General features: G+C 50.3%; 1 protein-coding gene across 6 annotated transcripts in view; it reads left to right on the forward strand.

Annotated features, from left to right (window-relative positions):
- Window positions 1-7,770: 7,770 nt before the first annotated feature.
- Rtkn (rhotekin) overlaps window positions 7,771-16,978 on the forward strand; it is a 17,109-nt gene continuing 7,901 nt past the window's right edge. For 2 of the 6 annotated variants that reach the window (XM_029535419.1, XM_021190614.2), the window contains exon 1: window positions 7,771-7,985. In XM_029535419.1, coding sequence (XP_029391279.1) covers window positions 7,872-7,985 — 114 coding nt within the window. In that variant the 5' untranslated portion in view covers window positions 7,771-7,871. Of the gene's footprint in view, window positions 7,986-8,855; window positions 10,185-14,959; window positions 15,111-16,978 lie in introns of those variants that run through there. The other 4 variants (XM_029535418.1, XM_021190615.2, XM_029535420.1 and 1 more) reach the window with 3 other exon arrangements.

Genomic DNA, 16,978 nt, shown 5'->3' on the forward strand with positions numbered 1-16,978 from the left:
ACATACACACACACACACACCCCACACACATACACACACACACACACACACACACACACACACACACACACACACCTGCCTCTGTGCACATAAGTGTGGAGGTCAGAGGCTTTGGACCTGGAGTTGCAGGCAGCTGTGGGACATCAGATGTGGACCCTGTGAACTGAATCCAGCTCCTCTGGAAGAGCAATATCCACTTCCGACGGCTGAGCCACAGCACCGACCCAGCTCCTCTGCTGTGTTTCCAGTGTATTTCATCAGAAGTGATGTCTGTCTTCCCATTTTACCATTGACTTTGATCAGCCCCATCCGGTGGTGTCTACTGGCTGTCACTTGTCATTAGCTTGCTCATCTCAGCATCACAACTTTTGATTTTAGGAGTATAAATATTTTCTGGGAAACTACTATGAAAAGTAATTACTATACAAGTCATTGGCCTGGTTTGCACTGATGCTCTACCCACCAGACTCTATCCAGGTCCATTGATGAATATTATGTAATCAGCCCTCATAATTTTCAAATGGTGATCTATTTTTAAAAATATCTTATTAGCTATTGGGAAATTTTATACTGTGTATCTTGATCATGCTCACCCCTAAATCCTCCCCTTTATTTCTCCTACCTCCTCCTATCCCCCTCAACGTTGTGTCCTCTTTTTTTTTTTTCCTTTTGGTTTTTCGAGACAGGGTTTCTCTGTGTAGCCCTGGCTGTCCTGGAACTTACTTTGTAGACCAGGATGGCCTTAAACTCAGAAATATGCCTGCCTCTGCCTCCCAAGTGCTGAGATTAAAGGTGTGCGCCACCACGGCTCGGCTTTTTTTTTAAAGATGTATTTATTATGTACATAGTGTTCTGCCTGCATATATGTATGCATGCCAGAAGAGGGCGCCAGACCTCATTATAGGTGGTTGTGAGCCATCATGTGGTTGCTGGGAATTGAACTCAGGACCTCTGGAAGAGCCGTTAGCAGTGCTCTCAACTTCTGAGTCATCTCTCCGGTGCCTCCCCCCCACCACCTTTAATGCATATAACCCATCACCTTCAATTTACACTTCCTATCAACTCCTGGAAGCAGAGAAGAGTGGCCAGCCTACTAGAGCCTTAAAGAAAACTGATTCTTTCCCTCAGAAACCATCAACTCTCATAGTCCTTCAGTTAGGGTTGGAGGTTCACAAGCCCCTCCCACTCCACACCAGAATGTGGACTGGCTTGATCTGGTCCAGGCAACCACAGCTGTCATAAGTTCCAGATAGTGGTGCTGTCTTGTCCAGAAGACACAAGTTCATTCCAGTCCTCCATGACATTTGGCTCTTACATCTTTCTGATATCTTCTATGATGATCCTTGAGCAGTGAGGAGGGACTGATATAGATGAAGACGATGTATATTTGTTACTGCATTTCCATCATGTATTAGTTAGCATACTACTGTCAAGAAGAACCTAGAATGGAGAATGACTTTGAACTCCTGACTCCACAGCCTCCACTTCTGAAGTTCTGGAATTACAGGTGTATGCCAACGTGTATGGCTTGTGTTTATTTCCATATAGATTTATTTATAGAAGTTTAGATCCTCTGTTCAAGCAATGAGTTTTCAGTTTTCATTATAAGGGCTGGAGAGATGGCTGAGTGGTTAAGAGTACATGATTCTTTTCCAGAAGACCTGGGTTCAATTCCCAGCACCTACATGGCAACACACAACTGTCTGTAACTCCAGGTCCAGGGAATCGAACACCCTCACCTTCACACAGACATACATATTGGTCTACATATCAAGTTCCAGGACTACATAGAGAGACTATCAAAACAAAAACGACAACAAAAAATTACATTTATTTATATGTTTTAGGATGAAGATGCGATATGGTGTGTGTGCTGAATAGTTTTATGTCAAATTGACATGACCTAGAAAGGAGGGAACCTCAGTTGAGAATATGCCTTTATGAGATCTGGCTGTAGAAAGGCATTTTCTTTCTTTCTTTCTTTCTTTCTTTCTTTCTTTCTTTCTTTCTTTCTTTCTTTCTTTCTTTCTTTCTTTCTTTCTTTCTTTCTTTCTTTCTTTCTTTCTTTCTTTCTTTCTTTCTTTCTTTTTTGTTTTTTTGTTTGTTTTTTGTTGTTGTTGTTGTTGTTTTGTTTTTCAAGACAGGGTATAGCCCTGGCTGTCCTGGAACTCACTTTGTAGACCAGGCTGGCCTCGAACTCAGAAATCCACCTGCCTCTGCCTCCCGAGTGCTGGGATTAAAGGTGTGCACCACCATGCCCGGCTGTAAGGCATTTTCTTAATTAGTGATTGATGCTGGAGGGCCTGGCTCATGGTGGGTGGTGCCATGCCTGGGCTGGTGGTCCTGGTTTCTGTAAGAAAGCAGGCTGAGCAAGCCACAGGGAGCAAGCCAGTAAGCCACATCTCTCTTTGGCTTCTTCATCAGCTCCTGCCTACATGATCCTGCCCTATTTGAGTCCCTATCCTGACTTCCTTCAACGATGAACAGCAAATATGGCAGTGTAAGCTGAATAAACCTTTTCCGGATTTATTTAAACTCGATTGTTGGTCGTGGTGTTTCATCACAGAAGCTGAAACACAAACTAAGTGCATGTGGGGAGGAAGAGAACAATTTGCAGGACTCCCTTCTCTCCTTCTACCATGTGCATTTGGGGATCAAACTTAGGTCTTCAGTATTCCTGACAAGAGCCTTGGCCCACTGAGCTATCTTGCTGGCTTCTGGGCACATCTATCTATCTGTCTGTCTGTCTGTCTGTCTGTCTGTCTGTCTGTCTGTCTGTCTGTCTGTCTGTCTATCTATCTATCTATCCATCCATCCATCCATCTATCTATCCATCCATCCATCCATCCATTCATCCATCCATTCATCTACCTACCTATCTATCTATCTATCTATCTATCTATCTATCTATCTATCTATCTATCTACCTACCTACCTACCTACCTTCTATCTATCTATCCATCCATCCATCTATGTCAGATGTTGTAAGCTCAGCCTGGACTTTCCCAGGATAAGTACTGAAAACCATGGCAGGCCAGGCAGCAGGAACATATGGCTGACATTGAACCAAGGCCACATGGAAGCCACGCCAAGGAACTGCCTGAGGAAGCTTTGCCGATGCCGCCGGCACCACCCACTCCCTCTTCAGGGGCTGCAGTTGCCGTGAATGTATCATGACCTCTGACTGGGCTCTGACTGGGGCTTGTCTCTACTCCAAGATTCAAAGTCCACTTGGGAGCACTCCAGTTTCTCCTGGTCTATGAAGACATGCAGGGGGTGGATAGAGAGACAAATGTTTTTTCAGCTGCCTTAAAGGAGCTACAGCTCCTGCTTTCAGCATGCTCTTGAGGGTGGTAGTGCAAAAATAGGAAAGTGATCTGAGCCCTGTGCGGCAGCTCACAGCCCCTTCTCCAAATCATGGGAAACACTAGAAAAGAGAGACACACACTAAGCCAGTGGTTTGTTGGTAAATGTTTAACAGAAGCTACTCAGTGTGTGTGTCAGGGTTGGGGTGTTGAAATCAGCTCTAATTTGCAAAGTCCACCTATTCTGTTGTGTAAATACTCTCACTGAGGACCCTTCAAACAGGAAGGTCACTAACCACACAACTGGGATCAGAGAAGCAAATCTCATGCCAGAATGTCGCATTTCTACAGATCCCAGAGAACTAACCTTAGTAAAATGATCAGGAAGCAGTGAGTATTTGGCATGTATCACCTTTGCTTTAATTTTGAAAATAAAATTAAAAACACAAGTATTGGGCTGGTGAGATGGCTCAGTGGGTAAGAGCACCCGACTGCTCTTCCGAAGGTCCGGAGTTCAAATCCCAGCAACCACATGGTGGCTCACAACCATCCGTAACAAGATCTGATGCCCTCTTCTGGAGTGTCTGANNACAGCTACAGTGTACTTACATATAATAAATAAATAAATTAATTAAAAAAAAAAAACACAAGTATTTCTCTTATCTTCAGTTATTTATATGTAGCATGTGAGTATGTGTCCATGCAGGCCGGCGCCCCGAAGCTAGAAGCCCAGGGTCCCCTCGAGCTGATGTTGTAGGTGGTTGCAAAGCTGCTGTCGGTGCTGAGAACTGAACTCTGGTCCTCTGGAAGAACAGCGAGTGCTCTAGTCTTAGCACCGTTTGTCCAGCCTTCTGTACATGTTTCCTTTTAGCTGATCTTTCTTTTGGGTGGCGCACGCCTTTAATCTCAGCACTCTGGAGGCAGAGGCAGGCAGATCTCTGAGTTCAAGGCCAGCCTGGTCTACACAGTGAGTAGTTCCAGGACTCCCTCTGTAGCCAGGGCTACACAGAAACCTTGCGTTGGAAAAATTTTTTACTTTTCTTTTATATTTTTCTGTGTGTGTGTGTGTGTGTGTGTGTGTGTGTGTGTGTACAGACCAAGGAGTGTTTGTGGAAATCAGAAAACAACTTGTAGGAGTTGCTCTCTCATCCCATCATGTGATCTCCCTTGGGATCAAACTCAGGTCTTCAAGCTTTGCAGCAAGCACTTTTCCAGCTGAGACATCTTATTGGCTCAAATATTTTATCAAATAAAATTTTAATTTAAAAACCAGTCCACCAATATCTTAGCCCTTATTTTTTTCCCCTTTGTTGAGTCACATGGGCTGGCTTCACTAGCCCTGGGGACAGCTCCTTCATCTGCTTTGCTGCCTCTGCCTCCCAAGTACTAGGATTAAAGGTGTGCGTGCACCATCACCGCTCGGTTGCAGTGACGTCTTAGAGTTGCAACTTCACTATTTGCCTGTGCCATTCCTTCCCATAAATCTTCATGGTAAGGCATGCACAGTCTCAGGCAGAATTTGAGCTCAGTTTTCTCTCCCGGAGTCGGCTTCTTTAGGTCTTGCCTGGGTCTTAGAGGGGTTCTCTAACCCTTCTAGAAGCTCCTGTGTCCTGCCCTTCGGGGATGCGGAGAGCAGGCGAGAGGCTGCAGCACCTGTTTCTATCACTGCCCTCAGATTCAGAGCCTGTCACACATTCCAGGTCAAATTTCATCTGGAAAAATGGGTTCCATGCTAAAACAAACCCTGAAAATGAACTTTATGGCTTGTTTGCTCTTTTGAGTCAGGGTCTCACTCCGGGTCTGGATTCATGATGAATTCTGTAACTCACAGATCCCCCTGCCTCTGTCTCCCTGGGATCAAAGGCATGGACCACCCACCTCCAGCTGGAAATGAACCCCTTAAGCTGTTTGTGGTACTGGGGATTAAATCTAGGGTCTTAAACCTGCTGCTGAATTCCATAACTCAATCGTTATCTAAATGATTTTTGTAAGACTTAGAGTGTGCGTGTGTGTGTGTGCGCGCGCGCGCGTGTGCACACACACACATGCATGTGTATAAGGCAGGTGTCTGGGAATACCAGAGGCCTTGGATGCCTCTAGAGCTGGATACTGGAAACCTAACTCAGGTCCTCTGTAATAAAGTAGTGTGCATTCTTGACTGCTGAGCCATCTCTCCCTCTCCTTTTGAGACAGGGTCTAACTATGTAGCACTGGTTAGTCTCAAACTCCAAGCAATTCTCCTGCCTCCACCTCATGAGTAGTGGGATTACTGGTGAGCACTGATACTCCTGACAGGGTAATAAGCTATTTTAGTCCAATGAGATGGCTTCCGTTGGCATCTTAAGTCAGTGTGCTTCTTTTGTGTATGTCCTCTGATGCTTACTGAACACTTGTGATGTGCAGGGCATAAGTGAGGGACAGGACAGACTGCCCCTCTCTGGGAAGCTCACAGTATAGTGAGAGTGAACATGTGGAGTGAGGGTATTCAACCTTCTTCTTCTTCTTCTTCTTCTTCTTCTTCTTCTTCTTCTTCTTCTTCTTCTTCTTCTTCTTCTTCTTCTTCTTCTTCTTCTTCTTCTTCTTCTTCTTCTTCTTCTTCTTCTTCTTCTTCTTCTTCTTCTTCTTCTTCTTCTTTGAGACAGGGTTTCTCTGTGTAGCCCTGGCTGTCCTGGAACTCACTTTGTAGACCAGGCTGGCCTCAAACTCAGAAATTTGCCTACCTCTGCCTCCCAAGCGCTGGGATTAAAGGTGTGTGCCACCACGCCTGGCTTCTTTTCCCTCTTTCTTTTCCATCATTTGAGTACGTGCATGGATGTGTGTGCGCGGGTGTAGGAGGGCAAGAATGGACAGCCATCTGTCTTTCTCCCTGCCACTTGCCATTTCTTCACATGATTCTAGTGCCTGAAACATCCTTTGAGGAACTTCTCCTCTCCCCTCCCCTCCCCTCTCCTGATGACTGGCTCTAGTTGCTCTCTAGGAGGGCACAAGTCACTCAGGTGTGACCAGCAAGCACACGTGACTCTCTTAGCCAAAGTTCAGGTCTAGTCAATCCTCTGACCTCAGCAATTTTTTTTCCTTTTTGTGTGTATGTGTGTGTATATGTGTGTATGTGTGTGTATGTGTGAGTGTATGTGTGTGTGGGGGGCACTTGAATTGAATGATCTCAAATGGCTGGGTGTGAATCCCAGACTTGTTTAGAAGCCTCAATCTGCAGATGTTCTTTTTCTTTTCTTTTCTTTTTCTTTTTTAGTTGAATTTAAGTCTGAGAAGATGTAGTCTCAGAATTTTTGGCAGCAATCTTATGGTGTTGAGGGTAAAAGCAAAATGAAAGTGAAGTAAACTCTCTCTCTCTCTCTCTCTCTCTCTCTCTCTCTCTCTCTCTCTCTGTGTGTGTGTGTGTGTGTGTACAACACATCTTTGTGACTGGATACCTAGTTGTGATACCCACCAAAGCCTGACCCTTGGTTTATTAGGTGTACATACACCAGTCCCCAAGTCACTTTGCTGAAGGGATCTTAAGTCCACTTTCTAAAAGACTATTTATTGAGTCATTTGCCGTAGCACAGCGCTTCAGAGTTGGCCACCCTGAGCTGGCTTCTGCTCATCTGCTCTGTAGTAGCCCCACCCTGCTTTAAACTCTACCCAGCCAGTTCTGAAGCCTCCAGGAAACCCAGTGTGGGTAGTCAGCCAGTGAGCCAGTCTTAGTGAGCTCTGGTGGAGAGAGGAGGTAGCCATACTCCTGTAAGGGCAAGGAGTGAGGAACCTGGACTCTGCTATCCAGCAAGTAGCCAGTCCTTACTTAACTGTCTGAAGACACTCAAGCTCTGGGTCCAGAGGGCTGAAGCCGCTGAGGGCCCAGTGCTCTGGGATCTGCTCCTCAGCGCTGCTTATAGGCACTTTCCCTGTGACGGCCTCAAGTTCATTCCCAACTGAGACTGCAATATCCTTACCGAATAGACTAGAAAGTTCAGTGGTTAGACCAAAGTTCTGTGCCCCCATAGGGAATTAAGTGGAATTTCAAGATCCTCCCCTTTAGGAATCGAGGCCATTGTGGATGGACAGGTAGCCATGCAGGGGAGTCTGAATGGGAGAGACATTGAACTGTAGAAGTGAGACTTGGGCGGTCTCAAGTCAAGCTAGAACCGGAAAGTGCAGTGTGACTACCGGTGTTTTCCGAGCTCCAGGACTCCAGTTTGACAGGTGTTGGGGGGGGGGGGTCTGCAGAGGAGGAGATTTGGGGACCCGCCCCAAGTGCAGGTGAGCTAATCCAGCCGAAAGGGTGGAAGCTCTCAGGTCGTGCTGGAGTGGTTTAGGGTGCCTCTGGCAATGAAACTGTCGACCCAAATTGGCTTGGCTCCCGAGTACGGGCCCGGACTTTAGCGGGGGTGGAAGAGGAGGGTGCCGCGCCCTGCCCAGCCCAGGTGTCGTCTCCGGGGGCGGGGTTTGGGAACCGGGCAGCTGGGGGAGATTCCCGGCTGCACTGGTAGGAGGGCGGCCGTCGAGGGACCGGTGCCCAAGCCCGGGAGAGACTGATCCCAGGAGCGCACTGAGCAAGGGGCTGCCAGCATGCTTTCTCGAAACCATCCGAGTCGGATCACAGTGACCAGGGGCTCCGCCCTGGAGATGGAGTTCAAACGCGGCCGCTTCCGACTTAGTCTCTTCAGCGAGTCGCCGCCGGAGGTGAGAGGCCGCGTCCCTGCCTTCCCCTCCCAGCCTTGGCAGGTAGCCCTGGCCACCCTGACTCCTGGGCGCGCCGGAATCTGGGTCTATTCTAGCTCAAGTTGTTGACTTGGAAATCCAGGTGTGGACAGGGTGCGGGTCCATCTGATCTGTACAAGCCATGCCTTGCCTGGTTGAGGTAATTTGCCTCTGCCTTAAAAAGTCCCGATAAGCCTCCACGCGAGGGGCTCTAGATTCCCTAACTGTGCCTAAGCCCACGTCCCTCCAGTATCCTGGGCTAAGGACATTGGGCAGCCAGGCATCCTCCAATACTTGAAATTTTGTCTTGGTTTCCAGCCGGTTACCAGCTTCCAGTAGCATCCCATGCTCTGTGCGGACCCTCTAGGCTAACCTCCGTTGTCTCCACAGTTCTGTAACTTATCTGAAGCCCTCCCAATGCCCTGTTACTCCTGGAGGGCAACAAGTCTCTCTCTCTCTCTCTCTCTCTCTCTCTCTCTCTCTCTCTCTCTCTCTCTCTCTGTGTGTGTGTGTGTGTGTGTAACTCTGGAGTGTTTTCCCACACCCAACTTTCCACCTCCCTTCTCAGGCCTAAGAAGAGTCTCTAACCTCTAGCCTGAGTCACCACCACTACCACCACTACCACCACCACCACCACCACCACCACCACCACCACCACCACCACCACCAGCAGAGTATCCCTGTCATCACGTTCTGAGCCCTATGCTTAAGTCTCTAAACTGGTAAGGCACTGGAGGCGCATGGCTGAGCCAGGAATGAGAGGGGCTTGGCCAACCCAAAGAGACTTATGTCCCCAAGGTCATCTTCCCACTTGCTCAAGGAGGTCCCAGTTTAAAGTCTGTACCCCTCACTGGCCCGGGAAGGGTTAAGCGTGTTGGTTCTTCCAGCAGCGCACCCCCTCCCGCCTGGGATTCCAGGCCTGGCTTTTGCCCTTTCCCTCTAGGCCGCCCAGAACAAAGGCTCTTTTCACACCCGTGTCCCGCTGTCCCAAGCGTTCTCTGAGTCAGAAGAGAGTGGAGGGTTTTTGTCATCCTCCCGCCCCAGCAACTTAGACCCAAGGAACCCGCGCGTGGCCAGTGTCGGGGAGTCAGGGGCGAGGTTGGGGACCTGGAGGAGGGCCCGTGTTCCCGAGCCTAGCTAGGATATGCCAGGCCTTGGGGGCCATAGCTGAGGAGTCGGGGCGGAGCTGCAGGGCCAGGCCTGCCGCCGGGTTGAGTGTGACTCCACGGTCCCGGAGAAGGGGGGTGGGGGACAGCCCTGCAGCTGGCTGGGACCCGGGGCTGGTTTCCTGTCTGGAAGGGAAGGGGCCCGGAGAGGGGATCAGGGCCAGCAGCAGTCAGGCACACCCGACTTTCTCCCTCTCTCTCTCCTCCCTTCTGCTGGAAAAGCGAGGTAATTGTGAGCCCAGGGTGGGGCGTGCTGGATGGGGGCCGGCATTGGAAGGGGTGACCCTGGGAGCTGGGCTACATTACAGACTCACCCCTTTGTCCCATTCCCCGGGCTCAAGTCTCCTCAAGTCCTCACTTCTGTCGCTAACTTTCTCAAATTAAGCCAGAGCTCCCTCGGTCGGTTCTGATCTCCCGGCAAGCCTCAGGATTCCGTAGAATCAGCAGGAGGCGCCCCTTCCCTGCCCCCTTCCAGCTGTGCCTGCCCCTCACTGCCCTCGCAGCACGCACTTTCTCGGTCGGCCAGGCCAGGGATGTGGGCGGGAGCGGGGGAGGGGCCAAAATGGGAATGAAAGGGCCTTTTTCTTCCACAGCTGGGAGAACAGCTGCCACCAACTCCAGGCTGGACACTCTGTGCCCAGAGCCCCCTCTGCAGCTGGCCTCTCCCCCCCCAGGCACCCCTGCTCATTCTTACCTCACTTTCTTTCCTCCTCTGCTTGGCTCCTATCAAGGCCTTGGAACAGCGCTAGGAGAGAAACTTTTGTCACAGAAGCCAGAGGGGTCTAACAGGACTGCAGAGGGACAGGGACAGACTGCATTCTGTCCCAGAGCTGGACACCTCTCTCAAGCCCGGGGAGCAGTGGGAGGAGGAACTGTGGGACAACGTGGTGCCTACCTGGCCTCTCTCCGGGCAGCAAGGGAAGGGGCGTTAGGGGACACAGAGATGCAGGACAGATTGCGCATCCTGGAGGACCTCAATATGCTCTACATCCGGCAGATGGCACTCAGTCTGGAGGTAATGCCCCATCCCTGGACGACGTGCTTCCTGTGCTATCTCAGCCTTAGTGGGGCTGGTGAGGGAGGGGGGCAGGACCGGCAGGGCCCGCCCACAGCTGGGATAGGTGGTTTTGTATACAATGTGCTGAATATGTTTGGGGTTCCAAGCCCACTTCTGCTGACCAGAATGAACATTTTGAAGGGTTAAGGAAGTGGCTCCGTTGGTAGAGCGCCTGTTTGACGCGGACAAAGTTCTGGGTTTGACTATCAGCAGCCCGGGCACTGCATGAACTGGGTGCAGGGGCACATGCATGTAATTCTAGCCCTTGGAAAGTAGAAGCAAGAGTGAGTTCCAGGCCAGCCTGGGCTAAACACCACTACCACATGTTGACAGCAGGTCTTGGCTGTTATGAATAGGCGTGGATGTTTGTGCTGAGGACAGAGGTTCATTTTTGAGACAGAATGAAGAGATTTCAGTATGAAGGGGGTTTGTAGAAGATGCACTCAGAAGAGAAGTGAGGAGGTGGTGTGCCACCGTGCAGATGTGAGGTCAGAGGTCAATTTCCAAGAGAGGCTGGGACGCTACTTGTACATTTATTCTTTTTCTTTTTAATTTCCCTTCCCTCCTTTCTCTCCCTTTTTCTTTTTCTTTTTTTTAAAGATTCTTCAGACACTCCAGAAGAGGGAGTCAGATCTCATTACAGATGGTTGTGAGCCACCATGTGGTTGCTGGGATTTGAACTCAGGACCTTCGGAAGAGCAGTCGGGTGCTCTTACCCCCTGAGCCATCTCACCAGCCCCCTCTCTCCCTTTTCCTAATTGGCTTTAGACAGGATCACATTTTGTCGCCCATCTGGCTATTGAAGTTACTATGTGGTCTAGGCTGGTGTGGAGCTCACGGCAATCCTTCTGCCTTTGCCTTCTGAGTGTTGGGATTACAGATTGGAGCCTTTATGCCTCACTTGTTCATTTATTCTTTTTTGGTTTTCTTGTTGCTTGTATTACGTGTGTGTATGTGTATGAATTCCATAGTGTGTGTGTGTATGTGTGTGTGTGTGTGTGTGTGTGTGTGTGTGTGTGTGTGTGTGTGTGTGTTGATCAGAGGATAACTTTTGGCGTTTGGGGGATTTTGTTCTTTCCTTCCACCATGTGGGCTCTGGGATTGAACCCAGGTCCTTGGTGTTGATGGCAATCCCCTTTTACCTGCTGATCCATCTCACTGGCCTGCTGCTTTTTCAATTTTTTTTTTCCTCTTAAGACAGGCTCTCTGAATTCACTATGTGGTTGAGGATGACCTTGAACTACTGACTGCCCTGCCATCACCTCCCACGAGCTGGGAATTGCAGGCACCTGTTTTAGACTAAACAGCCCCCATACCTGTCTCGTTCTATGTGCTGGGCTCCTTTCTAGGCCATGGGAATCTATCTGGAGAAGGCAGGAAATGCCCTTTCTGTGAGGGAACATATGGTAACTGTGTGAGTGGTGCCACTTAAGGAAAACATTATAAAAACGGTGTGCAATAGCAATCCGGCAGATGGCAATGTTAGATGGTCTGGAAGGGCCTGGGGTCCTGAAGCCTGCAGGAAGGCTTTCCAGAAAGACAGCAGGGCCAGGGTAAAGCGTCTCTGATGAGGACGAGGGGGGCATATTTGTGTTGGGCTGGAATTTGTTGTTGGTGTGGAGATGGTGGACAGAGGTGGACCATGCTGGGGTGGAAAGGCTGTAAGACTTAGCTTGTACACTGGGTGGGATGTCGCAGCTTAGAAAGGTTTTGTCATCCTAGGCTGGCCTCAGACTCTATGTAGCCAAGGATGACCTTGAACTTCTGATCTCCCTGTCTCTAACTCCTGAGTGCTGGGATTCCAGGAGTGCATCATCCACCAAGCTGGTGCTGGAGACTCAATCTGATCCTTGACCTGGAAATGGCTCTGTAGACCAGGCTAGCTTTTAACTCGCAGAGGTCCAGGTCCATCTGCCCTGTCTCCTTAGCACTGGGAGGGAAGGTGCGTGCCTCCAGATCTCCTTCCACTTTCAGTTTTAAGATGGTGATCGTTGTGAAGGATCAGCTTGGTGGTGGTAAGGGCTAGGGGAGAAAGGTCAGCTGAGTCAAGAAGTTTTCCCAGTGGATGGTCACATATTACCATAGGGGAATGAATCTGGGGTGTAGATCACCGAGTTCATGGAAGGGAGGAGAGATTCCAAGTGATGGTGGGAGATGTGACAGGCTGGCTGATGGGTTAGACATGACAAGTGAAGCAGCCAGAAACTCCAGAACAGATGACCCAGGTGTGTGGCACAGCCCCTGGTGTGTGGCCCTTTGCTGGGTGGAGGAAGTGACTGCCTGGACTTTGGGGCAGGAGGCCTCGCAGAGGCAGGGGTGCAGAGTGTATCAGGAAGGTAACTTACTGCACACATGCTGCCTGTCCAGCCCCTGCCTGGATCAATGGACGATGTTAGCCAGTTACAGCCTAAGCCAGTTATAGCCGCAGGATCCTTCCTGGCGCGGCCTTGGCATGCATTTCACATGGTGTCAACGGTGCCAGCCAGGGAACCACCTGTGTGTGTGCCTGCAGAGGCACCAGGAGGATACACTTCAGTTTGCTTGTCTGTTTTGTAGAAAGGCGCCAAGTGGACCCCTTGGGGTTTCTGACATTGCCTAGTTTTCTTGGGCTGGTGCACAGGACCTATTTTTCAGGCGAGGTTTCGTGTGATGGCACATGCCTATAACCCCAGCACCCAGGAGGCTGAAGACGGAGCACTGTGAGCTCAGAGGGTCATAGAAGGAGACTATCCCAAATTGGAAAAAACAAAAACAAAAGATAAGAAAAATATTCAAAACCTCCTCTCTGTCCATCTGGCCTTCATGTCTCCTGCTACTCCTTGTATAATTTGTATTATAATTACTTTTAGTTAATTAAGGCGGTGGGGAGCCAGTTAGTTTTTCAGTTTCTCTACCCACATCCGACTGGCAGACGCGGCTTCTATCCACAGAGTTGGTCAGGCAGGGCATGTCAGTGTTTAAATCCTGCACCCTGCACACTCCTGCCCACCATACACTGTCAGTTTTCTCCATGGGAGGTCTGCCCAGCATCTGGAACAGAAGAAGGAATTGATTTTGACTTTGATTAACTTTCCTTCAACCACAGGCTGAGAATTCTGCACAACCTCCTCCTCCTCCTCCTCCTCCCAGGCTCAACCTGTCCTCAGAAAGACAGACCCATTGATATTTCAGGAAATGGCAGCAAAGTTAGTTCTGGAGGGTAAACCCAGGAAGGCTTTTTGGAGGAGGCATCCTAAACTGCACATACAGGGGGAGTGAAAGTGAAAGCTTATTTTTATTTTATTTATTTTTTATTTTATTTTATTTTATTTATTTATTTATTTATTTATTTATTTATTTTTGGTTTTCTTGAGACAGGGTTTCTCTGTGTAGCCCTGGCTGTCCTGGAACTCACTGTGTAGACCAGTCTGGCCTCGAACTTAGAAATCTGCCTGCCTCTGCCTCCAGAGTGCTGGGATTAAAGGCGTGTGCCACCATGCCCGGTGCTTATTTTTATTTAATTAAAAAAATATGTTATGTGGTGGTGGTGGTGGTGGTGGTGGTGGTGGTGGTGGTGGTCATGGTGATGGTAATAGTGGTGGTGGCAGTGGTGGGGCTGGTGGCAGTGGTTGTGGAGATGATATATGGCACCAAGCAAGTGTGGAGGTCCGAGGACAGTTTGGGAGAATTGATTCCCATGGTGGGATTCAGGGACCGAACTGAGGTCCTCACACTTGGCAGCAAACAGCTTTACTCAGTGAGACATCGTGCCTGCCTGCCTGTTTTGTTATAGTAACTTCTCAGGTAGCCCAGGCTGCAGAGCTGAGGGTGACATTGAACTTCTGTCTCAAGTGCTAGCATTACTTCGGGTCAATGGGGTGCTCACGATGGAACCCAGAGTATGCTAGGCAAGCCATCTACCAACTGAACCGCATCCCCAGAGCAAAGCTTGAACATGTGCCAGGCCCAGGTAGAGGTTAGCTGCTGCTTCTTAAATCCGCACAGAATGTTGGAAAGAAAGCCATCTATTCCCAGGTCTACGACTGAAGCACCAGAGACAAAAGCCCGCCCCCCCCCCCCCCAGCTTGTCAAGTCCCTAGACCAGGATTTGAACTTAGCTGTGGGAATTCTGAAGGGAACAGAAGGCCATGGGAAGCAGAGCAGGAAGTCGGGGCAGCGTGGGGGAGGGGTGGGTCATCATGGGAGACTGTGACTCATCCTCTGTCATCCCTGGAGATCTGACCCAGGTCTGAGGATGCTCAGTATTGGCATCTTTCCCACCCTGGGGGAATGCCGTCCATTTTGGGGCGGTTGTGGTGGTGGTGAGGAAGCCAGTGCCTATTCCTGTGCTGATGGGTGTGGAGAGAGATGCAAAGCCCAAGAACCCAGTTCTCCACCTCAAAAGGTGGAAGCCCTTTCCCCAGCGCAATCTTGGGGGCTGGCTGGCCTAGAGAGGATTAGGAAGCACACAAGGAAGGCGGCTAGTTCCCCTAGGTCCAGTTCTCCTGGCCCGTGCTGGATCTAGCGAGCTCACTTCTCACCACACCCTGCTTCTGGTAAGGGTCACCTTGGAGAGAGAAGCCCGCTCAGGAGAGGCCTCTGGGGCGGCCCAGGCGCTCCCTGCAGCCGCGTCCCTCCGCCACAGGGTCCCGGTGGTAGAGACGCAGGCATCACAGCGTCTGCAGGGACCGCCTGCGCCTGGCGCCCTTGGCGCCTCTCGCGGCAATTGGGAGCTGATGTCACCGGCGCCCCCAGGCACAGCGGACCCAAGCGGTGCGGTAGCGCTGACGCTCGGGATCCTTCAATCCCCACGCGGTCCTCCGGCCACGCCGTCCCCCCCGGGTTTCTGCGACCTGTGACCCCGCGCTAACTGCAGGCGCAATGGACAAGGCTAGGGAAGGATCGGTGAGTGCTTGGCCCCAAGGGGATTAGCTAACCAGGAGCGAGCATGAGATCGCATCCTTGATCAAATTCATTTGGGACTACTGAACAGGAATTGGTTGCAGAGTTGGGGCAGAGTAGGCAAGCAGCTGACCTAACAATGACAGGTCCCTGGTGCGTACAAAGCATGGCTGGGAGTAGCAAGTAGTTTGGGAGTGCTTCCTGGTGGAGAGGGTTTGTGGGGAAGGCACATGGTACTGGAGTGATTTGTTATAAAGTCTGACCTAACACAGCACCCCCCCCCCTCCCCAACACACACACAAAAGGGTAGGAAGAGGTGGCAGGCCGGACCAGCTTTTGGTGAGAAGGAAATCAAGCTGTTAGTACGATTGGACACCAGAGACAGGGCAGAGCAGAGCATATGAAGGAGAGCCAGTGTGACAGAGAGGACAGGTTTGTGTAGTCACCGTTCTTCTCTTCCAACTGCGTGCCCCCACTTGCCTGGCTTCCTGCGCTGCCGCCTATGTTTTGCACCTCCGCTCTGGAGCCCCCTCCCTGTCACCTCAGCAGAAGCCAGCAGAGGCTGTTCCCTGTGGTTTTTATGCCATGACGAGGCACTAATGGAGTAGCCATCCATCTCTGCATGTTCATCTCCCAGCTGGGGCTTCAGTATGGAGCCTCGCTCGGTCAGCACCCTCCAGCTCTCGACGGTGAACAGTCCTCCAAGCAGCCTCCTGATAAAGCCTGTGTAGGGACATGCCCTGCCATGTACTGAACACTCTGCACCAAGCACTGAGCTTGACTCTCCCGGGAAGTCTTTCCCAAATAGGCTGTTTTCACCCTATTTTGTGTGTCTGTGATGGATGTGTGTGTGCCTGTGAGTGTGCTTGCTATGAGTGTGCGTAGGCCAGAGGTTCACTTCCTCTATCAATCTCCACTTGTTTGTTGAGATGGGGGAGGGGCTGCCTCTACCTCTCACTCAGCATTAGGATTATGGGCATGTGTCACCACACCTAGACTATCCTTTAATACATATTAGTGTGTGTGTGTGTGTGTGTGTGTGTGTGTTTCTGTATGTGGAGAGGGTACATGCCATAGCACAGTGTGGAGGTCAGAGGAGAATTTGTGGGGTTGATTGTCTCCTCCACCATGGAGAACCCAGATCTAGAACTCAGTTCTACAGCTCCAGGCTTGGCAGCAGTTGCCTTTATCCACTGAGCCATCTCATTGCCCCTCCCCCTTCTCTTTTGAGACAAGGTCTCTCACTGAACACGGTGCAAGGTTTTGGCTAGACTGGCTGGCCACCTGGGATCTCTGCCTGTTTCTGCTCTCCAGCACTGGGGTTAGAGGCCAGCGACATGTCATGCCCGGCTTTCACATGGGTATGGGGGATTTGAACTCAGGGCCTCTTGCTTGCTTAGTAGGCACTTTACCTACTGAGCTGTCTCCCCAACTCTTCATCCCCATTTTACAAGGTGGGAAGCCAAGGCTGATGGAAGTAGAATGAAATGCCCCGTGCATTTAGGAGCTGCCATGTAGGTTGCAGGGGGCGGGGGTGGAGCGCTTTCTGGAGGAGTTGGGAGACTTGAGTTGGCCTGTTTTGGAAGCGAATTATGTGGGAGGTGCTGTGGTGAAAATCTGATCTAGTGTGAGGACCTCAGAAACAGTCCTTGGAGGAGGGAACTGTAAACAAGCTGGATAAGTAGCTCAGGCTAGCTTGGAACTCATAGCAATTCCCCTGCCTCTGCTCTTTGAGTGCTGGGATAATGGGCATGCATCACCATGCTTGACTGCCTAAAGCTGTTTGTTTTCTTTTACTGTTTTTTTTTTTGTTTGTTTTGTTTTTTTGAGACAGGGTTTCTCTGTATAGCCCTGGCTGTCCTGGAACTCAC

This window comes from Mus pahari, chromosome 2 (assembly GCF_900095145.1).
Source record: "Mus pahari chromosome 2, PAHARI_EIJ_v1.1, whole genome shotgun sequence".
In the NCBI taxonomy this organism is placed as follows: domain Eukaryota; kingdom Metazoa; phylum Chordata; class Mammalia; order Rodentia; family Muridae; genus Mus; species Mus pahari.